The following is a 26,648-nucleotide window of genomic DNA, read 5'->3' as shown; positions in this document are numbered from 1 at the left end:
TGTACTAAAAACTACCTGTACTTTATTTACAATAATTTTCCAATCCCTGTCACCTGTGTTGGACAGTCTGTCTCTACTCTAAACCCATCCAGAAGTGCCACCATCACAGCAGGAGATGGAGGACAGGACATGTCCAGATTCCTCCATCTTGCCTCTTGAACCCCCATTCTAAAACCCCAAAATTCTACATTTTCACCCTGTGAGAAATTAATACATTCTACTCAAACTCTTGTGGCTTGTAACTCTTCACACAAAGTTGTTAGTTGTTTCCATGGGCTAAAATCAAAGGCACAGCTGTTTTTGACTCCTTGCCAGGGTCTCGAATCACCCAGGGCAGCCAGAGCAATGTCCTGGGTCCCAACACTCCCTGAGCTCCTGTCCCTCCCTGACCTCTGCACATCAGCTAAACACACAACCCTGTCAGAAAAAAAATGCAGCTTTTTCTCTGTTTCTCTTTTTGGGCCGTGTTGCTGAGTTTAATTGGCTTGTGGAAGTACACAGTAAACACCTGTGCTGAGAGAAATTAACTGCAAGAGGGAAAACACACAAGAGAAAATAATGCCTAGTTACTCCTACACCTACCACTTAACATCTTGTGCAACTTGGTAGTCCAACTGATTGGTGTAGTACCAATCTTAGCTAAGTTGTCCCTCTTTGTCTTCCCTGTGGGAAGATGACATGTGCCTGTTCTGAGTTACAGCTTTTTCACCTGCTAAAAAACTCATGTGAAATACTGAGATTTATAGGTTCTAGTATAGTTCTGGAGAAAATGTGCTTTAATTTTCATTAATTTCTTAATTGTAACATTTGTGCTGATTTTAACCCTCAAGAGCCTTACTGGTTCCTCCCATTTCCTCCAGGCCTAAAATAAAACTCACAAGTTCTTAGATCAGAGCAGAAGGTGAGAACATGAGAACAATTAACACAGCTTTCCTTTTCCAGGATCCTGCACTTGCAGCTTTGGCATCGTAGCCTGGCACAGAAGTCTTACTTGGAAATCTTAACAAGTTTTTGGAGGTCCATGTGAATATCAATAGAAGAATCTTTCACCCAGGATTATCTTCCTGTTGTTTTCACTGCCAAACTTGAAAATCTCATTACTGCTTAGTGCAGTGGTAGAATTGTTCAAATTCTAAAATCTAACCAAAGGTTTTTGGTTTTTTTTTCCCCAACAACAAGGAGATGGCTGAAGACATTTTGTCACTCATTGCCACCCCCTTCCATCAGCTTCCAACTTCCAACACAGAAAAATTTCCGCCTTCAACTGTTCAAATCAGCCCAGACTCTTAAGTGACAGAAAAAAGGATTTTTGATGGTAGATGTTTTATTAATAGTAAATAATGCTACTTGAGCAGCTAAAAAAAAAAAAAATCAAAAAAGCCAAACAGACTTAGAAAGTACTTCTTCAGCCTCAAACTGTACAAAGCATTATTTGTACTTTGATTTTTTGAGATTTTATCTGAAATGGAGTTAAAACAGTGCTCCTGAAAGTCTCCCTTTCAAAAAGCCTACTTGAGCACTTGTGTCACTATCCGCTTTTGGTCATCTAAATTTAAAACAAGACTTTTGCTAAGAAGGTCAGTGTAAGTACTTTCCTTTTGATCTTGCATCCTTGTGGGTGCCCGGGTAGCTGTGTAGGAAAGTTTTCCTGAATGACTCAGTGCACTGAGTCATAGCATGAAGCCTGTAGTGCTGCAGACTAACTAATTGGTAACAGTCTCAAATGTAATTAAAGCACAGTTGTCAGCTCTGTGTTACTGACTGACATCCCACTGAAGTATTTTGGTTTTAGCAACTGAGATTAATTGTTCTTTGCTGCTAAAGTTTGTGTGGTGTAAGATGTTTCTGTTGAATAGACCTCTTGTTACCATTATCTTTTACTATCCTCTCTGATTTTTATAGTACTCAGTTTGGTTTTTTTTTTCTGTTAGGTCACATATTCAGTAATTATGCTTTTTACCATGCTTGTGCATTTACAGATGTTTAGAGTCCTTTGAGGACCTTTTAAATTTTTCGTCATTAAGAACTGTCCTATTAGTACTGATTAATGTTTTTTCACTATTCCTAAACTCTTTAAAGCATCATTCAAGGCTTTTTAAAAACCAGACTTAAAAAGAAATATATTTTTTGTGTTTTCTTGATTATGTTTTCAAGGTTTGTAGTTTTCATGTCTGATGTTCATCTTGTGTTGTGCCCTGTTTTATAATAATAAATGGCTTTTTTTTTTGTCCACATGTGCGCCCACCATCCCCAGGTAATTAGCAGTGTTTTCCAGTAGCATTGGAGCCTTTCTTTCTCCTGTTCTTCAGTTCCTTTGTGTGTGTGTTTCTTACCATCATGCAGCTTGAGCAAAGGGCTGGATGGGGCACATGGGACAACAGGACATGTCTTGAAGCTGTCTGTTTCTTTAAGGAAAATAAAACTACCTTAAAGCATTGGGAGGAAAGCAAGGTTTGATTTTTTTTTTTTTTTTTTGGTTATTAGCATTATTAGAGAAAACAAACCTTGCAGGCTTTGTGCAGGACTCCTGCTTGTTCCCACTGAGAGCAGAGGAGTGAGAACACGAATGGATGGTTGCAGCTGAGTTTCTTGTTTTCAAAACTACTGAGACAGTAATTTTGAACTGTAAGAAAGGCCTTCCATATGTGATGAATGCTGAAGCTGGGATGGTGAACAAAGGCCTCTTTAAAGACTGGAGGAGGTGGAAGATTCTTTGATGATAAATTCTTTTTCTCTTGAATAGTTTTTCTTCTCACTGAAGCTCTTTAGATGGAAGGACACTGCTGAGTCACAGGAGCATCAGTGCCCCAGCACTGCTTCACATCAGGAGTGCCCGTGGCCAGGTGTCCAGTCCCTGGCACACCAAAATTCCATTGCTGCAGCTGCTAATGGAAGCCTGAAAGAAGGGGAAGGGAGAGAATGATTATTTTCTACCTGGTGGTACCTTCACTTGACAACAGTCATGGAAGAACTTCCTTGCAGGGGGAAGGTTGGGGCTTGTACTTGTGTAATATCACTAGTGGGCACAGAGCTTGTGGTGATTGGGAGTGGGGCTGAGTATATAAAAACCAAATATTTAAAGTATTTAAATTTCTTGTATTTTAATGCTTTAATAGATTGCAGGTCTGCACAGTATGGGTTTAGTGTTGGTTAATTATTAAGTGCACTCACTAGAATGCAGTTGTGGGCACAGAGTTTGGGGTGATTGGGGCCCAGCCTCATCCCCAATGGGTTCCAGCTGTGCAGGACAGGTGAATGCTATGGCAGGTAAGGAGCCATGGAGTGCCCAGGGGCGCTGAGCAGTCACACAGGGAGCAGAGGGCTCACAGGTGCAGGGCAGCAACAGGAGGGCATAAAAGGCTGGGCTGAAGGACAGGAGGAACAGACACTTGCAGCCTCCTGAAGAGGTGAGGTGTTACTCTGCATGGACTGACACTTGCAGCCTTCTGCAGAGGTAAGGTGTTATTTTTATGAGTTGAAGCTTTCTGAAGTTGTCTGGTGTTGCTCTGTCTGGGTTGGAGCTTTCTGCCTGTGTGGTGACACTCTGTGCTTTGTGGCCCTCTTGACTGTGATGTGCTGGGACAATCACTGGCACTGTGTTTTTTCTAGTCCATCTCTCTACAAAGTGTGTTACGTACTGGACTTCTCTCCACATTATTCATGGTTTCAATATTTGCATGAAAGGCACTTTTTTATTTGTTCTAACTTGATGCTTGATAATATCATCAAGTTCCCTGAGCTCTTTTATTTTGAGATAAGTGAATCATACCATCTGCTGCAGCTGTATAAAAACAATTTTAATAGTCCTCCACAGAAAACTGCTGGAGCTTTTGGATGTTTTATTGGACCAGAGAGATGTGTCCTAAGGGAATTATTTTCCACATTTCCTATTTTCTTGTCCTCCTCTAAGGCTGGTTTCATATAAAGCAGCAGTGATGGAAGGTGTTCTGCTCTCTTCTGAAATGATCAGTTGGCTCTGAAATATGTTCTTTGAATGTGATTTTATTGTTTTTCTGGACTGGAGATTTCCCTCATACCAACTTTCTCCTAGGAGTGCAAGCCTTACTGATGCAGTTCTTTTTCAATCACCTTCCTTCCTAAAGGATTTCCTTCTTTGTGCATTTTTTCGTTGTTGTATTTATCTTGGTTTTATCTGGTTTTCTCCTTTTCTAACAGGTATTTATGTTTCCCCAGTTTAGTTTTATTCTTTATCAAAGTGTTTATTATTTTGATTTTGCGTGTTAGCTACATTTTAAAAGCTAAATTTTTGAGTAGGTTTATGGCTGTAACTCTGTCATGTAGGTATTTGTTCTATTTTATCAGTTGAGGAGAAGCTTAGATGTTTTGAATATGGTCACCAAAATCATATTTGTCCCAGAGACTAGCAATAGAAATAGTTCTTGAAGAGTAAAATGCAGCATATTTCAAAGCATCTTTTTCAATTTGAAAGAAAGCAGTAAAGATTTAAAGCCAAGCTTTCACCTGCCTTACAGTCACTGAGGAGATTAAAGCTCTACTTGGAAGTATTCTGTTTCTAGGAAAAATCAGATAAATTTAACTGAAATGGAAGACTTTTTTTTTCCTTGCTCTGTGCAGAAGATTTAAGAGAAGATTGCTGTGGTGGAAAGTTGTAGATTGGATTTTTAATTTAATAATTTGGGAACTGTTGTGGTTTGTACAGTAGTTCATGCTACAGCAGTAGTTTAGGTGATAAAGTTGATTACTTTGTGAAATATTACTTATGTAATCCTGGTTATAGAGTTAAAAGTGGTAACAGTTCCCTATTTGTTCCCATCTCATTTCTCACACACCATTAGCACATGTATTTTTTGGGTTTTAGCACTCCAGAATTCTTTGGATTAGGCAGAATTTGCTTGGCAGAATCAGTCTGTCCTAAGCTGGAGTACTGAAGATAAAGAAACAAGATTCCTCACCTGTTAAAGGGATTTTTGTATCTCAGTACAAAAGTTTGGAAAATCTCACCAGTAGTGGGATTGTCATTTGCATTAGGTGGAGGAACTTTTCAGCAGCATCTATGTACACTAATTAATAAACCAGGCTTTTTGAATTGTGTGGGACAATGCTTTCTTCACAACACCACCAAATTAATGGTGATGACAGAAGAACACTTGAGTGTTCAGAGGTTGTCTTCTGTACAGGGACATATTCCATGTCACAGCCAGTGGTTTTGCCTTGCTATGGTCGATGGATTGCTTTTACAAATGTTGCACAAACGTCTAGTGGGTTACTTTCTTCTTCCAGGCAGGAAAGGAAAAAATTAAAATTACTGAGTGGCATCAGTAGTACCAGTCTTGAAAGTGTTTGTTAGTCTTTTATCTGCTGGTGGAGAGAATCATTAGAGACTCAAGACTTGATTTCAGCAAAGCTAATAAAAAAATTCTGTCTTGTTGACCTGTCTCTGAGTGGGCACAAATAAGAGCTCAGAACCTGGCATTTGGAAAATCCACACCTAATTGTTTCATGCCTTAACACCTACTAGGGCATGAAACAATTAAGGAACCAACTTTAGAATAGTTTCAAAGACTGTAATAGTTAAAATAATTGAACAAACAGAGCAGTAAGTACACTTGGAAACATTCTTAGTCCTGTGTTTTTTATGGTTCTGTAAAGCATTTCCCTATACACTTTAGGAATGTTATTATTTTTGCTCAGCAAGTCAGGTTGCTAGTTTTCTATTTGAGTAGTATATTAAAATATATACATGCTGAAAGCAAGAGATGAATACAAGGGCCAAGTTATCAAAAACAACAACATTAAGAGAAAAGCAATAATGGTGCTGGGTTTTGCATTAAGGCATTTAACCTTTCCATACAGAGATTTTTGGGGTGATTACATACCTGTGGTATTTAGAGTAGACACGACTATTCTTGAGTGGTTCCACTCATGGAAAGGAGGTGGAAGACAACCCAGATGGGTCAGCAGCACCTCTTGTGTGCCCTTGTTTGTGTTGTGTTGGTATAGGCAGATTGACTGGGTGCATCCGCCCGGATGAGGATGTTGTGTGTTCAAAACAGAAGAGCGCTCCCATCTTAAAATAAGCTTAATAACATCAGGAATTGTGTGAAGTTCAATAGGAAAAAATGTATCCCACTAAAACAAACTCTTAATCCTGTGTTCTGTTTGAGCTGTTAAATGTCTAACATGGATTAGTGCACACTTAGTGGCTCAGGTTCTGCTTGTCGAAGAGATGATTTGAAACTCTAATTATTTAATTTTTCTCTTGTGCAACTGACTTTTGGATGAAAATACAGGGTAAAGCTAACAGTTACAAAACTCACAGGTCCACCTAGCTATGCATGTTTATTCCAAGATAGCTAAATAAACAGATTTAATTGCTTTGTGCTGAAGGATACAACTGCTTATCTGTAATTGCATGAAATTGATACTGTTATCTGCATGGTCTTCCCTACTCTGTCATGTTCATTTGTTTGATCTTGAGTTAGATAACAAGTTTGTTTGAAAAGAACTGCATGCTGTGTGTGTGCAGATCATAAAGTTAGTTTTGCTGATGGTAATTACTTTGGTCTCTAATAAAGGATCACGGCACGCAAGCATCACCATAAAAAACTGAGTAAAACAGCTTGTTTGCAGGCAATAAATAACAGGCAAAGGGGAGCAAGCAAGTTTACTGTATTTATACTGTTTCTTCTTGTGGTAAGAGCTGTCTTATTTTCTGTGTGTTTGTAGGGATTTTTAGAGCAGTTTTTACAGTAGGGTGTTCAGTGTCATTGGGCCTGTTTGTTGAGTTTTCCAGAACTGCTGCGTTAGAACCAGCTGATTAAAATACTGCCTCCATCTAATCTGTGTAATTAGATGTAATCCTTGTTTCAGCCACTGGGAACTAGCAGATGTGAGCCAAAGCAGCTCCTCCTTGTGCAACATGCTGCCACAGGCAGTGCTTTGTTGGTAAACAAAGAGTGTTATCAGAAAGTGAAGTTTGCTCTGCTGCCTCTCCCCAGCTTTTGGTTCATGGTAGCATTTCTACAGTCACATGGAAACACAGCAAATTAATTCAATAGCTTCAACCTGAAGTGTCATTTAATATGTCCTTAATCCTCTCAACTGCCCTTGTTGTTACACAATGTATACCTGTCATGTTTGATTGGCAAAGGTACATACCCACAGTAACTGTGAATAAATCAGTGTGTTTGCTGGTTTATTTAAAAACAAGCTGCTCTCTAATCCAGAGATAAGTGTAACAAATTAAATTTTCATTTTTTTTATTTAATCAAATTATCCTTTTTTAATCTAGATTATTTTTTCAAATAGGAGGATTCCCTGCTGCCTTGTTTTAAAAAATACAGACCTTAGAAGCCATTCTTTGAAAAAAAATACTAAAGCAATGTAGACTTTGTCATTCTAGTCTCACTATAGGAGGACTTCCCAGGTATGGTATCTTAATCCACTTGTTTATGCTTTCTGTAACTCACAGCTGGTTTTAAATAAAATAAAACCTCCACTCCAAAAATTTGCTTGATTTATTCATGCCATGGCGTTCTGTGATTTCCACCATGGCATTCTGTATTTAAATGCACAGCTGGTGGAATTGAGAATGTTTTTGCCTTAAAATGAAAGCAAAGGGACCCTTGTTCAGATGGCAGGTTGTGCATGCCTGTTCTTTTTCACTGGCTTACATCAACATTTTAAAGATATTTTATTGCTATAATTGCATGCTGCTCAGACTTTTTATGCCACTAATTGAACCACCTGAGCAGTTTCCACAAGAGGCTGGGAATTCCTGGTCTTGGATTTTATGCTCTGAAGGGCCAAGTAATCACTAGATTACTTCTCTAATCAATAGATTATGTGAAAACAAATATAAATATGAATATACTATATAGTATATTATACTGCATAGTTCTACAGGGTTTTTATGCTCAGTATTTTTGTCAGGGGCGATTGACAGTTTTTGTTTTGATTGCTGTATTAATGTAATAAAGGGTATAAAAGTACATTACAAGTCATGCTGTTCTCACCAGGAGTTGAAACTCATGTTTGTGGTAGGAAATTAATCTGGTTTTAATTGCCTGTGAGCCTGAAGTATGTTTCTTTTTGTAAAGCTGATCTCACATAAATATAAATCAGTAGCTGCCTGTTCTTTAATTATGTATTAGTGTATAGTATCTGCATGCTGGATGAGAATATGAGCATCTCCAGTTACAGTGTATTGGAGGTCATTAAATCTTCCCTGTTGGATGAAGTTTAGTAGCACTGCATTTCTAAATACTGAAAAATGAGCTGGGCTGCCACTTCTTTTAGAGTGTTACTATGTTCACCTATAGTTAGTTACTTTATCAGTAAGATAATAGGGTTTTTTTTTTCTACAATATGGTAAACAATTGCTGTAAAATATACTATAAAATTGCAAAAAAATTTTAGGTTGTTGTAAATTATTTTGAGATAATTTAATGTAAAATAAAGCCTTTGAACGTATTTTTTGGTGTTTCATAAATATATGGCTGAATTGTATCACAGTGCAAAAATATTCTATGAATTTTTTGGAAAGAGGACTAATGTAACCTGCATTCTTACATGAGTTACAGAGAACAAAAATAAGTGGAGAGAGAAGGGAATTCACTGAGTTGGTTTCTGGAAAAACAGTTAATAAACTTATTGCATGAATGATGTTGAAATCAAATTGGAAATTATTCCCAAATTACTGCCTTTGGACTTGCTCTTGGAGAAGAATAATTGAAATTTATTTGAAAATATATTGAGGTTTTTTGTTTCGTGGTTTTTTGGGGTTTTTTTTTAATAGCCATTACTTAATCTGTAGGAAATGTTAAGTGAAATAATATTACTAAGAGAAAACTCTTTAAAATGTTTGGATGAGTAGATTTTTTGATGTTGAGGGCAAATTAGTCTTAACAGCAATTTTGATTCACAGTATAATTGAATTGGTAACTTTTACAAGTTATGATCTTGGATTTACACTCCAGCCCAAGATGAACAGTAAAAATACATAATTTTTCAAGGAGAATGTGCTCTAATGGAGAGGCCCATGGGTGTTGGCTGGGTGTTGTGATTTTCTTTTTTAATTGGTTGGAGCTTTATTTTATTGAAAGTAAATTGAGCATTGTTAGAAGAACTAATAATTATTATTAAATAGTAATAAAAATGAGTTATTTTTATAGTAGTTATTTAGAATAAAGGTAATTTTTAGCTATTGGCAGGTGAATATTTGTGAGGTTTCTGCACACCATGGGGTTTTAAGCATGCTGGTCTGATCAGAGCTGTAAGCTGAGTCCAGCCATGAACTTGAGTTGACAGAAAAAAGACTCCATGTGTCTTTCAGAGGAAAAGTGATCCCACTTCCATTAGTGTCTCTCCAATGGATTGTTTGTTCCCATAATAAGGTGTCCCAAAGCCAACACCGAGCTGTTGGATTGCTCTGTGTAACTGAGCTGCTCTCAGTGACTTTACCTGGCTGTGACTTTGCAATCAATAGCTTTGGGTTTTTTTGGTTTGGAAGTGCTCATTTACCTAGGTTTTTAAAGAATTGCTTTTTATTTTATTTTTACATAAATATGTTCATAGTGACCTTAGGGGAGTGGTTCAAACTTCCTTTTGTGCCACGTTATTTTGTTTGCTGCACACAATGACTATCACAGTTTGTTCAGAAATAATTGTGAGAAAGTTAAAATGCAAAATGATGCCTGAAATAGATTCTATGTCAATCTATGTGAGGAATGAGTAATTCTATTCTGTGTGAGGAGATTTGGAATGATTCGCTTTCTATCTCTGACAAAATTATACCTTGAAGTTATTACACAATTAAAATTTAGCTTCCTGTTGGTATTACAATTTTCTGGACTTGTTCAGAACATATGTTAAGAAAAGACAGTCCCAGTTTGTTTTTTTTTTATTTAATTTTCTGGTATATTTGGCCATGATCTGTCCAAACTGCTCCAAGACATGTGGCTTCAAAAGTGATGAGCTGCAGAACCAAGATTTTCTGCATGTATCTCACATGATAATTTTAGACTCACATGTTTTGTTGTGCTTTGCAAAAACTAATAGTGAAATTTCTTAAAAAAAGCTCACAGTCCGTGTAGAAAAGAAGATGAAATGATGACTGATTTAGTGGAAAATTATGGACAGAACTATATGTAGTGCACATATATATAGTGCTGTAAGAAATGCAAACATTGAATACGTGGTAAATGTTTTGGAGAATTATTTTTTTCTTTGATGTAAAAAACTTGCCTCTTCAGTTGCTGTTTTCAGCATATCTAAACAATACTTTTTACATGTTTGCCATATCAGAGAGCTCCAGGGGATTATCAATGCTGACATCATAAGTTGATTCACAATCAGCAGTTGGTGGAAATCTCGATTGTAGTCTTGAGTTGTGCATGCCTTGGAGGTGACCTGGAGAAAGAGGGCAGGAGAAATGTAGTGTTCATTTTGTTGGTGAACAACAAGCAGCAAATGAGGCTTAGATCAGATATTAGGATGAAAATACATAAACCTGACACTTTTGCTTTCTTTTAAAACACTTTTCTAAGGAACAGGTTTTTTTTCGTTTCATTTACTTTTTGTGAAAACTTCTGCATTAGAGCATTACATCCTCTGAGAATATATTTTCTGTTAATTAAAAAGCATTTCCCGTAGCAGGTATGTGGTTTTGGTAGTGTGAGAATGTTTTAAATAACGTTGGTCCCAGAAATAGCTGGGCTGGCTTATGTTTGTGTGGAAAATCACACTGTGAAAGGGCAGTGTCCACAGAGGAGCCCTGCAAGAATCAAATTTACTTGAATAAAGCAAGAGAGTCCACTAGGCCATAACCCTGAGGGGTCTCTCTTGAGATTTTGGGGGATGCAGCCTCCTTTTATCCTGAGCTCCTGGCTCCTTGCTGCCTGAGGGACTGGGCAAGTGCAGCCTTCCCAAACCACCTACCAGACATTGTCCTTTGAGCACCTGGCATGCCCCTATCCACATCCTGCATTGCATGGCCATTCAAATGAGCCTTCAGCCCACCCTGGGCAGAGAAGTTAATATTGATCCCATTGAATTGATCCTATGATGAATTCAAATTTAATTCATCCTATTGAATCGATCCTATGATGAATTCAAATTGAATTCATTCCATTGAGCTGATCCTATGCTGAATTCATTCCATTGAGCTGATCCTATGCTGAATTCATTCTATTTAGTTGATCCTATGATGAATTCATTCTATTGAATTCATCCTATTGTATTCAAATTGAATTCATCCTGTTGAATTCATCCCATGATGAATTCAAATTGAATTCATCCTGTTGAATTGATCCTATTAAACCTGTGTGCTTGTGCAAAGCACAAGCATTGTGCAAAGCTCAGAAGTTCTGCTTGCCTTGATGGCCATAAAAACCTCATTTCTGCTCTTCCAGGGCCCCCCAGGTCCTTTCAGAAGGAGGCACTGTGGAGGATGTTAACCCCAGTTCTGCTCTCCTCTGCAACCCTCACCTTGCTACATTAATGCATTGTCTGAATCAAGTTTGAGAGCTCCCTGGTGCTTGGTGGTCCAGCTCCTGCAGCCTGAAGTAGTTTCCATTGCACAGCATGTGATGCATGTGTGCACAGTCTAATTTTGGTGAAAAGCATTCTCTTGGGTTTTTGGAGGTTGTGAATTAATTTGGACAAAATGGTTTTGTCTGCTTTTTCTTTGTTGTTATAGAAATTCCGAATATATGTTGGCGTTTTTTTTCCAATCCTGCAAAAAGTGGAAAGAATGCCATTTTCAAAACAAATATATTCTGCAAGTTTCTTGAAAATACACTAATTTTATACTTGTATCATTACATGGTACTTAAAGTTACTGAACAGGATGATTTTAGTGTTTGGTAGGCATGTCCTGAACAGAACTCGCTATACATATCATCTCCTTGTGCATTTCAAATAGTCTTAAAAAAGGGAATAGTCATATTTTTCTTTTCCTAGAATTGTCACATAGGATGTTGCTGTATGCAGAGACATGGGAAGTTTTTTCAGAAAAAAATTTTTGCTTCTCTCTCCTCTTGGACAATTATCTTAAAATGAAAGCACTTCAATATCTCCATAGATTCCCGCTTTTTAAGGTGCATGATGGTAAATCCAAAGCATTTTGATGACGTAAAAAAGAAGTGGAATTAAAGAAAAACCGCAGCAATATACAAATCCTTGTACCTTTTGACCATCTCCCAAAGAATGCCAGAATAGCTGTCAGGAAGGCCTGAATGAAATGTTAGTAACTCAGTTTGGGTGAATATTATGGATTTCAGAGTAACAGAACTTCTGTTCCTGTTCTGCTGCCATATAGACTTGATGCGTTTTAGGATGGAAAATCTTTGCTCATCCACTGTAGCTGAAATTGGTCTTGAAATTAGAAGAAAAGAGGTTGAAGTTTGGATGTATTTTTCGTTACTCTTAGAAGGAAAAGATTATAGATTTCATTTGCGCTTCAGATTAATTTTCTCTCTGTGTTTATTGAAACTATAGGTTTGGTGAAGTTGGTCTTGACAAAGACCAGCAGTAAACATTAATTCTCAGTTTTGAGCTTTGCAGAAGGAAAAAAAAATCCTGAGGAACTGAGAAGAGATTGCCTTTTTTAACAGTGGACTTTTAAATATGTGCCCAAGCAATAGTCTATGTACTTTATTCAAGAAACACTGACAACAGTGACTATTTTTACAATGTCTCTATTCATACCTTTGCAGTGATTAGTTGTGAAAGATGTGGTAATAAAAGGATAAAGCCAATCAACTATTTATTGTTAAAAAAAAAAAAAATCCCTGCTAGAAAAAGTTCCTATAGAATTTGTTGTCATTGCTCCCCACTTCAATTCAGCTTGCTCTGCCTAGTGTATATTAAATAGTGGAGTGTCTTAAAATAGTAAGCTGTAGAAAACCCAAGGTGTTTGAACAAGAGGTCAGATGTCTTTTATTGCACTTCGAGTTGATATTTGGAAAATAAAGGAGAGTGGAAAACAAGTTGTGTTGTGACAATGACCAATTTCTGTTGTGAATACCAAGGAAAGTCAGACAGCGAGTTTGGAGAACATGACTCATCGTAGGAACACCAGAAGAATGAAGTAGCAAACAGCATCTTGCAATGTGTTGATTGTTTTGTTTATATTGCTTTTCTGCTCTCTGGATTATTTTTTTTTTTCCCAAAAGAGATGGAATAGATACAGATAAAATAAGAACAAATACTTTGATACAGACCAACAGTGGTTGGCAATGCAGTAATAAATATTTATTGTTAGCCTTAACAAACATCCTAGTATTTTGACCTTCTTTGCATTTTCAAGCAAGTACTAGCTCTCATTTCAAGTATGAAAAATTTATTATTGTGAAAAATGTTGGCTTGTCATCCCACTGAGAAAGATCAGTAAAAACAGAGAGGAGCACTGTGATCTAGCTTTGATTGGCTTGGAATACACTAGTTGATGGTGGCTTTAATATTACAGAAATACTACAGAACCTATTTCTCTCATCATGTTTTTGTTCTTGTGTACTTACCTTTGGTAGACTACCCAGTATAATAATAATACTTCAAGAACAAAGATTGTTACTTTGACATTTGCATGAATGCCAATTGCATGAGAGAGTCTCAATTTTATTTCTCTTTCTTCAGGGAGCAGTTTCCAGGTGTTTCCTTTTCTTCTAGGGACCTGAAATGTTAGCTTGCATGCTGGCTAGCTATTCTTCAGTTTTTCCTTTGTAGTATGTGTTAAAAAAATCAGTACTCTGGTGGCGGGTGTTTTTTTTTTTTTTCCTATCCTGTAAAAAGTGGAAAGAGTGCCATTTGCAAAACAAATGTCTTCTGCCAGTTTCTTGAAAATATATTAATTTCATAATTGATAAGCCCGGAACTATACTGATTTCATCATTTCTGAAACTGGAACTACACTGATGTCGTCATTGCTGAAACTGGAACTACACAGATTTTGTCATTGATACAAGTGAAAATATGCTAATTTCATCACTGTTGTTCTTTGTAACTCCTCTGGGAGATTAAACATGAATGGTGGGGTGCTGGGGCTGTGTTCTCAGCTGTTGCAGCAGGGTTTGTGGCTCTATTTCTTTTTTTCCACAGCAAGCTTCTGTGTTCCTAGTCTGTGATTTTTTTTTTTTTTTTTAATCTGGTTTCTGGTTTTCTAGTTTCTTCACTTGAGAAGGACAGTTTTGGGTGGAAACCCTCCATTAGGCATGCATCACTGTTAAATTAAAATGTTATATATGGCATTGATGTGGTACTGGCTGAGGGTGGGATTCTTGCAAGCTAATTTTTCTTCTGCTCATATTTTAAACATGGCATTCATGTTGTTTCACGATTCTTATGAGCATTTCATTTGGGAGGAGTACTGCAAAATGTTCTACTCACTGTTCTTGAATGGCTGCCATTCAATGAAACATTTCTTTTAGGCAAGAAGGGGACAAATGCCAACAGCAGGAGCTTCAGAGGGGAGTAGTTGTGGGGTTGTCTCTTATGGTTGTGTATTAAACCGTTGGATGAAGGATCAGCATTTTCTGGGAAGGTTCTATTGAAACTGATTTAGTTTTATTTTATTTTTTATCAGAGAACTTGGAGGTAAGATGGTTTAGGTGATTACACTTGCTGAAGGCACCCAAGATGGTCACTGTCAATATGGATTTTTGATTTTTATTTAATCCAAAAAGTAGATAAACAGGACTGGGGATGGAATCATATAAATAGAATTAAAGAATTGAATTAAATAATTAATATAATTAGTTAATAGAATTAAATAAATTCTATTAATAGAATGAATTAATAGTATTAAATAATTATGCAGTGCAAGGTCACTTTTTGGGGAATAACAGCCTTTCTGTTTTTAGAAGAAATTAATTCTACGTATTGGAAAGAGCCATGGAAAATGCGTTATCACAATGTGCATGCTTATCACAATGTGTTAATGATCTTTATCACAATGTATTAATGATCCAGAGCGGTTGTCTGGACAAAAAGAGAAATGTCAAGAGTTTGTCCCATGGAATGGGGAAGAGAGAGGCTGCTCATGAGGCACTGAGTCCCAGGACGGGAGGTTGTTTGGCATGTCCTGTGTCCTAACTCAGCATGTCTTAGAGGTTTTGTGCAATTTGGCACAGTCTGTTGGAGATGTTGTCCAATATGTCCAAGTCCTCTTTCAGACAATGTCAGGGTTGTGAGAGGAAGAAAAAACACTTTTTGAAGGATCATCTGATGGAGTCCTTGAAATAATAAGTAATTAGGGGAAAATGAAGTTGTACATCTAAAGGATCAAATTACTTAAAAAAGAATATAAAGTTCTTGCCTTTAAAAAATAAAGAGTGGAAAATACTGAAATTGTGAGCTTTTAAAAACTAGCATTATGATGTTTCAATTTATGTGTCACGTTTGAGTCTCAATTTTGTGTAAGTTCTGCAAACTCATTTTGTTACACAGCAAAGGAAAAATAATCACAAAGGCTGTCAAGTGTTGTGGAGTAAACTTTATTACATGTGGAACATAATCATTACAGGAATTCCAGATCAGCCATAGTAAAATGAAACGCTTAAAAGGTATTTATTATGAGAGCTTTTCTGTACAAAGTCTTGTATACCAAAATGGTGAACCCCAACTCTTTTGTGTCCCTCTGACTGTAGTAGAGCTAGCTGTAAAATGAAAGCTGTGAAATTTTAGTTTGCTCTCTGTGTGCCATGAAAGAGCCAAATGCTTTCTAAAACCTGCAGTCACAAACTGATTATGAAATTCCCGGGGGGACTCTGATGGGACTGTCATAATTTAACAACAGAATGGTGAGTCACTGCAGGAGAAATTCATGTAATAATCTTTCCTAGTATTTATAGGACCAGGAGGATAAAATGTCATTTAATTTCATTTGATTAAAAACTAGTAGGCAAGAGAGAAAGAGAAAGAAAAAAATGATGCATCTTATTTCAGGCGTGAAAGATGGCAGGAATATGTATGAAGCATATTACGAAGCAGGATATTACAGTGATTAATTTCTAATCTGATCAATGCTCCAAAATGGCCGTGTTAATATCATAATCATTCTATTTGATAACTTTAGGTGATAGTTATATTTTTTTCAGATCCTAGATGGAGTGTAGCTTTTGAGTGGAACAGCTGGATTATGAGGAAGTGGATGTGGATTAAATCTGGTGCTCTCAGGTTAAAGACCATGGCTGGTGTTGCTTAAAGGTTTGGTTGGGGTGTGTTGGTTCTTTCAGAAAGGGATTTCAGTGAGCTTGTGTTCATTCACAGCAGGTGAATGGCTTCCATGGGTTCTTCAGTCAATCTTCCCAGTGCTGTCTCAACGTTGGCAGTTCGTCAGTGTGCCATGGCACACCCACTCCATCCTCTCTCTTCTCTACCTTGCATTGCCAGTGTTTATTTTTGGTATATCTTCAACATCTTCTGTGTGGTTTGTTAATAAGCAGGGTGTATAAAGGGCTTGTAAAGCTTAAAGTGTATCAAATTTAAAAGGAATGAAAGCAGAAGCAGGTATCTGTGAGGAAAGGTGAGACTGTTAAACAAAATGTGAGTATTCTTGAATGAGCTAGAAAAATTCATCTGGAAATTAAAATCTCAGTGTCACGTGTTGCTTAAAAAGCAAAATTGTCTGGAGGTTTGGCTAAAAAGGTCCCTAATTTATTGTTTCATGTTCTGCTGTTCAAACCTGATGGAATCAAGGACTTGGTAGAAGTTGTGGTGAAAGAAGCATCAAATGTGTTCAGGACTTTGTAGAGATGACCAAAGAAGAACCAGATGTTTAGAAGACAAGAAGACATGCAAGAAATAAATGTGTAGTTAAACATACTAGAAAAAGGGAAAAGACTATTTTCTGGAAAGTCAATTTGCTAGTGAGTTGAAGTGGAATAAAATTATTAATTCAAAGTATTTTATTTTAAAGATAGAAGTAGCTCTTCTGACACTCTCTATCCCTTCCATGACTCTTCCTGCCAACAATTTAGGTCTGTTTTAAAAAAGAAAATACTGATTTTTTTCAAAGTTTTCATCCTAATTTTCTAGCTATGATAAAGAACAAGAGCATTTGTTTGTTTTTTTAAATAAAATAAAACAACCAAACTCAACCATGAAGACGTGACTCATGCTGATTAAACTTTTTTTTTCCAAGAGGAATTATGATGTAGTTTAGGTTGGTTTTGATTGTAATGTGTTGCTGCACAATAAGTGTAATCCTAAATGACACTTGGGACTCCTGTGATTAAGTTTTTGAGTGCATTTCTGAGTGGGTTAATCTTATGCAAAAAAAAATAAAAAGGTGGTGTCATGGTTTTGGACTGGGCACAATGCCAGTGCCTCCATGAAAACACATCCACCCTGGTGTCTACTGTGAGATGTGATCAGAAACAGAGCAAGCAAACTCCAACTTAGGAATAAAGGAAAAAAAAAACTTTATTAACATACACACACACACAAAAAACAGAATGGAAATCTTTCAAACACATTTCTCCTCCCCCTCTCAACCCACATTACAGCATACAATACAAACTCAGATCTTCCTTCAGTCCCCATCTCCCAGGTTTTAATTCTCAGTCCATTATCCTTCTTCAAACAATCAATTCATTCTATTAAAGAGAAAGGAGTCTTCTCCTTGTACCATTTCTTGACTAACCCCTTTCCTTATTCCATGCTCTCACCATGGAAATGGACCAGAAGATTGCTTCTGGGGTTTCTCTTTTTAAGGATACTTTGGTCAGTTCCAAGAAAACGACAGTCTCTCCATTTTGGGATAGTAAAATCCCCCCCATTTCCCCGGGGCTAGGGCTTCACGACAGAGATCATCTTCCTCATTTCTGATCTCTGTCCATCACCACTCTTCACTGCCTTTCTTGGATCCGAGCCATTGCTTTCCCCCCAAAACCGCAGTCTCTGTGTTACAATAGAAAGCCAGTCCGTCCACAGCATACAAGAAAAAGTTCAGCCGAAAAAACTGCTCCTCCATTTATCTCCTCCCAAGTAAATTCTTCTCATTATCTCCGCTATACCCTACTCACACAAACCTCTCATTTTACTTGTCCATTTCTTCTTTTTCCAGCCTTATCTCTGTCCTCCGGGAGGATCAACGTTTGCAAGGTTTCCATCATGAGGAAAAAAAAGGGTTAAAATCATCTTTATAGGTGCCGGACTCCCTTCTCACTTTTGGCCGACTTCCCAGGAGCTGCAAGCCGCGTCTTATCTCTTTCCCTCCTTTCTCTTTCTCATCTCTAGGAAGCGGGATGGGGGGGGGGAAAATTTGCTCGGTGCTTCTCACTACTTCCACCCCTCCATCCTTTCACTTCCCCCCCCTCCCCCGGTCTCTCTCTCTCTCTCCAAGGTCCAAGGCCTCCGGCCTAGCTCACGGCGCCTCGTGGCCTTTTCCCCTCCCCCACCCGGCCTACAGCCGGAGGGGGAGAGAAAACTGACCTGATCCCTTTGCTCACCGAAAAGCCAGAGAGCTACTTCCTGGGAGTTCTGCTTTTATACCCTGTGTTCTCAGAGGCGGAACCATCTCAGTGGCCCAAACAGATGCCAATATTCACACCTGAGCTCCCACTGGGCTAACCACTGTCTCCAAAAAAAACCATTTCCTTTCAAACCAGGACAGGTGGTTTTAATTTTTTGTTGCTCCTCAACATATTTCTAAAGGGATTTTATAAATGGATTTCCCTACAGAACTAGACTATAAAAGCTAGAGGTCTGTTTATTGCATATGTACATTGGTTCTGGTAAGGATTAAATGGAAATAACTTGAGTGGAAATCAAAGCATAACAGATATACCCTGGAAATTTTAAAAGTAAATTAGGAAGATTTGTATTTTAGATATTTAGATATTTAGATATTTAGGATTTTTATTTTAGCTTTTTTTTATGATTTTTATTTAAGTGTTCTAAAGTAAAATGTTCATTTTTACAATTTTCTAAGCTAAGTGCTGAGTGAAAAATTACATTTTTATATTTTTATTGAAAGGAGATGTCCTAAGTTGACTATATGATGCTTTTATCCCCAATTGTCTTGTTCTGTTTATGCTGAATAGTAAGACTTGCTCCAAGGATTGAGGGGGGGAGAGGAGGTGTGCAGTTTGTTTACAGACGCTGAATTCACTCCTACACATTCCTGCTCCTGGACTGCGTTGTCTGCGGATGAACAGACAGCGGGACAGGGCTCTCTTTTTTTTGCTTTTAGTTAGTTTAGCTAGCTGAGGCAAAGAAGTTCCCTGGACTGTGGTTTTTTTCCTTTTTTCCCTTTCTTTAGACCTGTTCACACCTGTTCCAGACTGAACAACCATAAGAGCACCAGCAGCTCGCATCGGTGGCCACCGGGGCGGGGCTTGGGCCATGGCATTTTTAGCGCCGGAGGGACTGATAAGGGATTGAGTGAGCTGAACTAGAATCTGGAGAAGAGACTGTCTAGGTTTGTCATCTCTTTTAGAGCAGCAAGGGGTTTTATTGTTTAATATTGTTTAAATTTTCTTGTTTAATAAACAGTTTTTTTCCACTTTTCTCCAAAGAGCTATTTTCTCCCGAACTGGTTGGGAGAGGAGCGATAGAATCCGATTTCCTAGAAGAGCCCTTTGAGAATTCTCTCCCAATTTGCCCTGAACCACGACAAATACATCAATTGGCACCCAACGTAGGGCTCGAGAAAGTGGAAAAAAGCATTAATGATTGCATGCTGGTTGTGCTTGCTCTGTAGTGAGTTAAAGCAGTCAGTAGCCACGTTGCTTGATTTCGTAATGTCTCTTGGGGTGGAGGCCTTCATGTGGTTCTGGTCTATGAGCCTTTCTGAGGTTTCAATACCTTTCTGGTCACTAGGATTATTGTCCCTAAGACGTAATTTTCACAGTACAGGGGCACGGATTGTAATAGCTATTTTGCTGGCCTTGGTGGTAATGATTTATAGGCATTTACAAGGTTACTGGAGTCTGCTTACAATATGTATGGTTTATGGTTTCTTCGTCCGACCCCGCGTCCTAGTTCCGGTAGTATGTTTTGTGAATTTATTAGTAATTGCACCCAGTTTGTTAGAAGAAGAGCAGGGAATGAGACTTTCCAACCTCTCCTTTCCTTCTTCTCCTCTGAATCTGTTATGTCACTTTTTGAGAATGTTCAGTTTCCCCTGAATGTTAAAGAGACCATCTTTCTGGTATTTAATCTGGTAAGCTTCCTCTATATAGTCTGCATCTTCTCTAGAATGAGGGCTGAGATGTCCAGATGAGCTGACGAGACTCCTGACCCAGAAGTAGACTCAAGCATGAAAAATGATGAGTGGTGTATAGAATGAGAAAATATGAGCCAAACCCTGAAAGAATTTTCTGATCCTGTAGACTGAGATTTTTTTCTGAACAAATTCAGAACCCAGCTGAGGTGGGACAATACCTGAAAGAGAAGTGCCATGGTGACTCTAAGGAAAAAAAGTCTCATTGCAATAAGCCGGGCCCTGGCCTATGCTTATCGCACCCTGCTAGATACTGTAGGGTAGCCAACAGGCAGGCAGGCAGGGAGATAAAGCAGCAGCTGCCCCAGTCACTCAGGCTGCAGCCAACACTCCAGCTGCTCAGGCTGGAGCTGAACCAGACAGTAAGCCTAAGTCACTGGCAGTTGCTGCAGGAAAGAAGCACACGAGCAAAACCAATTGGCCAGTGACTGACGATGATGATCCAGGGGAAGGACCCTCACTACCAACTACTGATAAAAAGCCCAAAGTTAATAAAACTGACACAGCATCAGAAGCTAGTATTGAGTCCTATTCCCTGAAGGACCTTTGTGGCCTAAAGAAAGATTATACCCAGCGACCTGATGAATCCATAGTTAGTTAATCCGTCTCTGGGATGCTGCAGGTGAGGCTACAGTTTTAGATAGTAGTGAAGCCAAGCATTTGAGATCCCCCGTCACATGATCCTGTCATCGACCAAAGAATGATGAAGAGGACTAACCCTCACAGCCTCTGGGCACAAGTCCTAAGAAGTGTTGCACAAAGATACCTGTGTGCAGACGATCTCTATATACAGCAAACACAGTCAAAGACCATAAAACAAAAGATCCAATGCTTGAGGGAAATGGCAGTGGCAAAGATTGTCTTCTCAAATGATGTAAACTCTGTAAATCCAGACTTGGTACCATGCACATCTGTAATGTAGAGAAAACTTGTACGACTTGGGCCACATGAATATGCTTCTGCCCTAGCAATAATAAAGCGAGATGACGGTGAAGAAACTGTGCTGGATGTGGCAAAGAAACTCCGAGCATATACAGATGCTGTGCATGGCCCAACACATGCCAAAATTGCAGCAGTGGAAACACGTCTGCAGAAGTTAGAAGATAAGATAGAAGAGAATCACAAGAAGCTCAGAGAACAGATTAAAGAAGACCTTCTTCAAATCTCAGCAGTACAAATCAGAAGTTCTGGTGCCCAATGCAAACGCTCCCCAGACAGAGAGAGAAACCACACCCCACAAGCTGAGCTGTAGTTCTTCCTGCATGATTGTAGAGAAAACATATGGAGATGGGATGGAAAACCTACTGCTGCTCTGGTACAATGGGTGCGTGAACTGAAGACTCAGAGAAGTTCCAAATGAGAAGCAGCTCCAATAGCCAGTAACCGAACTGTCATATATGATGATAATGACAATATTTTTGATGCTCTTGGAAGAACCTCCAAAATATGTCCAAAGAAAGAAAAATAACCATGGCTTGTCCTAGAATCTTTGGCAGAAAATGCCTAGAGAGACTCAAAGCCGACCACTTAAATTTCAGAGTTGAAGCTACAGAGAATCTGAAGCCAACTATACCCCAACAGAGAAAGAAATTTTAACAGCCTATGAAAGAGTCCAAGCCGCCTCAGAAGTAATAAGCACTGAAACACAACTCCTCCTGGCACCCCGACTACCAGTACCGGGGTAGATGTTCAAAGCAAAAGTTCCCTCTACACACCATGCCACCAGTGCCACATAGAACAAATAGATCGCTCTGATCACACAGCGCACCCGTATTAAAAAGCTGAATCACCCTGGAATTCTAGAAATAATTACAAACTAGCCAGAAGGTAAAAACTTTAGTCTTGCTGATGAAGAAAAAGAAGTGGTGACACGTGCTAAAGAAGCTCCACCATACAATGAACTGCCAGCGGAAGAAACGCGCTACGCTCTTTTCACTGACAGTTCTTGTCGCATTGTGAGAATGAAACAAAAGTGGAAAGCAGCTGTATAGAACCCAACATGACAGGTCACTCAAGCTACCGAAAGAGAAAGTAGATCAAGCCAACTTGCAGAGCTCAAAGCCGTTCAACTAGCCCTAGACATTACTGAGAAAGAGAAGTAGCCAAAAGCTCTACCTTTACACTAATTCATAGATAGTAGCCAATGCTCTGTGGAGATAACTAGAGAAGTAGAAAGAAGCTAACTGGCAACGTAGAAGAAAACCAATTTAAGCTGCTGATGAGTAAAAAGACATCGCTACCAGAGTAGAGAAGCTACCTGTGAAGGTCTGCCATGTAGATGCCCATGTCCCCAAGAGCAGAGCTAATGAAGAACACCAACACAATGAGCAAGTAAACCAAGCTGCAAAAATAGAAGTATCAAAGATAGACCTAGATTGAGAGCACAAAAGAAGGTTTTTCCTAGCTCAGTGAGCCCATGATGCCTCAAGTCATCAAAGTAGAGATGCTACCTATAAGTAGGCATGAGACCGAAGAGTAAATCTAACCATAGACAGTATTTCTCAAGTTATCCATAACTGTGAGACGTGTGCTGCCATCAAGCAAGCCAAGCGAGTGAAGCCCCTGTAGTATAGTGAGCAGTAGTCCAAGTACAAATATAGAAAAGCCTGGCAAATCGACTACATCACACTGCCCCAGACACGCCAAGACAAGCGCTACGTGCGAACCATAGTAAAAGCCACGACTAAATAGTTAAAAACCTACCCTGTGTCTCATGCTACTGCCCGTAATACCATCCTGGGCCTTAAAAAGCAAGTCCTGTAGAGACATAAAACCCCTGAGAAAATTAAGTCAAATAATGAGACTCATTTCAAAAACAGTCTTATCAACACCTGAGCTAAGAAATATAACATTGAGTGAGTATACCATATCCCCTACCATGCACCAGCTACAAGCAAAATAAAGAAGTACAATAGACTGTTAAAAACCACTTAGAAAGCGTTAAGTAAAAGATTTTTCAAACACTGAGAGCAACATCTGGCAAAAACCACCTGGCTAGTTAACACCTGAAGCTCTACTAACCGAGTGAGCCCTGCCCAATCTGAGCCTTTGCATAAAGTAAATAGGGACAAAGTCCCAATAATACATGTCAAAAGTTATTAGAGAAAACAGTTTAAATCAATTCTGCCTCGAGTACAGACAAACCCATTTGTAAAGTTGTCTGTTGTACAGACGAACCCATTCGTAAGTTCTTTGCTCAAAAACCAAGTTCCACATAGTAGATAATACAAAAAGATAGAAGAACACAATGTGTACCTCAAAAAAATCTCATTGTTAAGTGAGATTGATGTGTAAATATCACTGTTTGCTAAATGTTACTACCATTGTCTGTGTATAGCTGTATATTGAATGTATGATGTATGTGTTTATTTAGAGTTAGAATATATATTAGTTTTAGTAGTAAGTTGATGATATGGAGATAAAGGGTAGAATGTCTTAGGTTGACTATATGATGCTTTTATCCCCAATCGTCTTGTTCCGTTTATGCTGGAATAGTAAGTTTTGCACCTTTAAGACTTAGTCCAAAGATTAAGAGAAAGAAAAGGAGCGCGCAGTTTGTTTTCAGACATTGAACTCACGCCTACGCATTCCTGCTTCTGGACTGTGTTGTCTGCCGATAAACAAACAGCAAGACAGGGCTCTCTTTTTTTTGCTTTTAGTTAGTTTAGCTAGCTGAGGCAAAGATGTTCCCTGGACTGTGGTTTCTTTCCTTTTTACCTTTCCTTTGGACCTGTTCACACCTGCTCTGGACTGAACAACCATTAGAGCACCAGCAGCTCGCATCGGTGGCCACCGGGCTGGGCCTGGGCCACAGCATTTCCAGCGCCGGAGGGACTGATAAGGGACTGAGTGAGCTGAACTAGAATCTGAAGAAAAGACTTTCTAAGTTTGTCATCTCTTTTAGAACAGCAAGAAGTTTTATTGTTTAATATTGTATAAATTTTCTTGTTTAACAAACAGTTTTTTTCCACTTTTCTCCAAAGAAGTATTTTCTCCCGGACCAGTTAAAAGAAAAGCGATAGAATCCGATTTCCTAGAAGAGCCCTTTGGGAATTCTCTCCCAAATTTGCCCTGAACCAAAACAGGAGATAATAAAAAAGTAGCTAATTAGTTTAATATCCCATTCAATAGACAGTGTTGGATTTTTATGGGTGTAGTCGAAGTAACAGTACAATGCAAAGAAAAGCCAGAGTGATTGGAGTCTTTAATAAGAAGGCTTCTCTGAATCTTACAGGTATGTGAGAACTTATAGAGAACATACTTGGAGATTTTAGCATATGCAAGTATATTTAAAATCCAACTAAATTCTTATGTTCAGTTGTGTTAAAGAAACCACCACATTTTTTAACTGTTTCAGTTTTGTGTTTATAAATTGGTTTCAAGGAATATACTTTTGGTTTTGTCATGGCAGAAGATAAATCAGAATGCTTAAATGGATTGTATAGACTGGATGGAGTGCCCTCTGTAACACATATTTGTCTTATAGATACTGCTTACAAAAAATTCTGGGTCAGTGCTTTATTTCTTCATATGAGTGATGCAATTTAATATTGAGTGATCACCCAGCTAAATTTCGTTTCCTTCATTAACTTTGTTAAATATTGTAGGAAGCTTTTGCTTCTAGAACATAAGCTTAGGAAACGTGGTAGTATAGCACAAAGAAATTGTCTTAAATAATGCAGCCTAAAGATCTCAAAAGATCATCATTTGCCCTTACTTTCAGCCACAGTAGAGTTAGATTATTAATCTCATGTTTGGGTTTTTTTTTTGGGGGGGGGGATTTTCATATGTAAGTCTTTGTTTTCTAAAAAATGTTTCTGGAGAAATGTTTGGGTCTTCATTGCCTTTGAATTTTTGTTCTTATCCAAAGGAATTTGTGGTTGAATCTTAGTTCTTTCAAGAGTTAGACTGGAAAATTTCACTTAAAAGGTGCTTTTACCCTTGATCTTTATAATTTGTGTGAATAAGTTTAGTTAATAATAATTTCTGTTGAATATGATTGTAGCTGATAAGTAGTCTTCAAAACCTGTTTCACATAAAAAATAATCTGAGAAGTGGGAAAAAAACCTCATGCAGATATTAATATTGAAGTATATGGAGAATTTGTTTTTCAGGTCTAGCTTGAGTTTCCCCCAGTCAACAGAGGTCAGTTCAATCAGGTGAGAGAAAAGACTTATGGCAATACCAAGGTGCAGAGTCAGTCCATTTGTACTTTGGTTTAGATACAATGTCACAAAAACAATAAAAATCCTTTGCCTTCTGTGCTCCAGTATGCATTCCCTAGGATTACAGATTTGGTCATTTGAAAAGAAAATCTTTCCTAGGTGGAGTTGCAGCCATGCAACCTTTAATACATTGCTGAGTGGAGAGCCAGTTATTGCTGTCACCAAAAATAGTTCCTGCCTTGTAATCAGTCAGGTACCAGCCAAAGGAGGAAGGGGCTTGGGGCAGCTTCTGGAAACGCTGCTGCTCCTTTATAGGGAAAAGAAGGCTTAACACAGCATTAAGCTCCCTTAACAGGTTTGGGGGGAGGAGGGGGTGTTCCATGGTTTTTTTTTTTTTGGTTGGTTGGTTTTTTGGTTTTGTTTGTTTGGTTGGATTTTTTGTTTTTTGGTTTTGGTGGTTTTATTTGTTTGTTTGTGGGTGCTTGGTTTTCTTTTTTGCTTTTAGTTTTGTTTTGGTGAGAGATTATTCTGACATCATTGCAATTCTGCACAAAATACAAGAAACATTTCCAAAAAGGCAATGCTGTATTTTCCTCTAGTTACCGGGGGCGATTTTCAAACTTAAGTTCTACACCAGCCGTCAGTTTGTCAGTGCTCTGAAGTGAAAGTGTTTGTGTTTTCCCTCCCCAGCGTTTCCTGGATATGACCTTTGGAGCTGGAGGTCACACAGCAGCTCTCCTGGATAGAGCCAGAGACATCATAGTGTACGCCCTGGACAGGGACCCCACAGCCCACAGCATAGCTCAGCAGCTGGCAGCAGCCTACCCGTAAGTTGTGTCCTCCTGTCTTACAAACATGGCTGGGATAAGGGTGGTACTCTGGGGTTTTAGAAGTAATTCAATATATTTTTATAGTTTTGATGTCTTGTTGTGAAATTGTGTTCTGTGCTGTGTGCACCCTGTTGAACAGGAGATCCAATTCAATTTGTTTGTGAGTATCTGCATGCAGCTGCTTCTTGGGTTTTTGGAGTTAAATGTGTGTTTTATGGGTATCAAATATCTAATTTTATATTTTAAAAGGGTTTTAATAAGATTCATGCATTCTGCTTGCCCTGAGATGTTTCTGATTGCAAAGTAGAACAAAAACATAACGTGGTGGTTATGTATTTCACAAAAATGATGGAATAATAGGTTTTAAAGTAATTAGGTTATTTAAATATGGATTACGAATATTTTAATTTTAAAAAACCCAAAATAATTGTAATTCAGTATTGGGTT

General features: G+C 38.3%; 1 protein-coding gene and 1 long non-coding RNA gene across 3 annotated transcripts in view; one reads left to right on the top strand and one right to left on the bottom strand.

Annotated features, from left to right (window-relative positions):
• Positions 1–26,648, top strand: part of METTL15 (methyltransferase like 15) — an 84,079-nt gene that overhangs the window by 12,514 nt on the left and 44,917 nt on the right. For both annotated transcript variants that reach the window (XM_050975316.1, XM_050975315.1), the window contains one exon: positions 26,062–26,198. In XM_050975316.1, coding sequence (XP_050831273.1) covers positions 26,062–26,198 — 137 coding nt within the window. The remainder of the gene's footprint in view (positions 1–26,061; positions 26,199–26,648) is intronic.
• LOC127059679 (uncharacterized) lies at positions 17,387–18,484 on the bottom strand. The gene is made up of 2 exons (XR_007777693.1): positions 18,415–18,484; positions 17,387–18,215 (listed from the first exon to the last, which is right to left on the bottom strand). It is a non-coding gene; the product is annotated as an uncharacterized LOC127059679 (long non-coding RNA).

The sequence above is a fragment of the Serinus canaria genome, chromosome 5 (assembly GCF_022539315.1).
Source record: "Serinus canaria isolate serCan28SL12 chromosome 5, serCan2020, whole genome shotgun sequence".
Taxonomy (NCBI): Eukaryota; Metazoa; Chordata; class Aves; order Passeriformes; family Fringillidae; genus Serinus; species Serinus canaria.
Note: the sequence above shows the minus strand (reverse complement) of the source record. Positions and strands in the feature narration are given on the sequence as shown.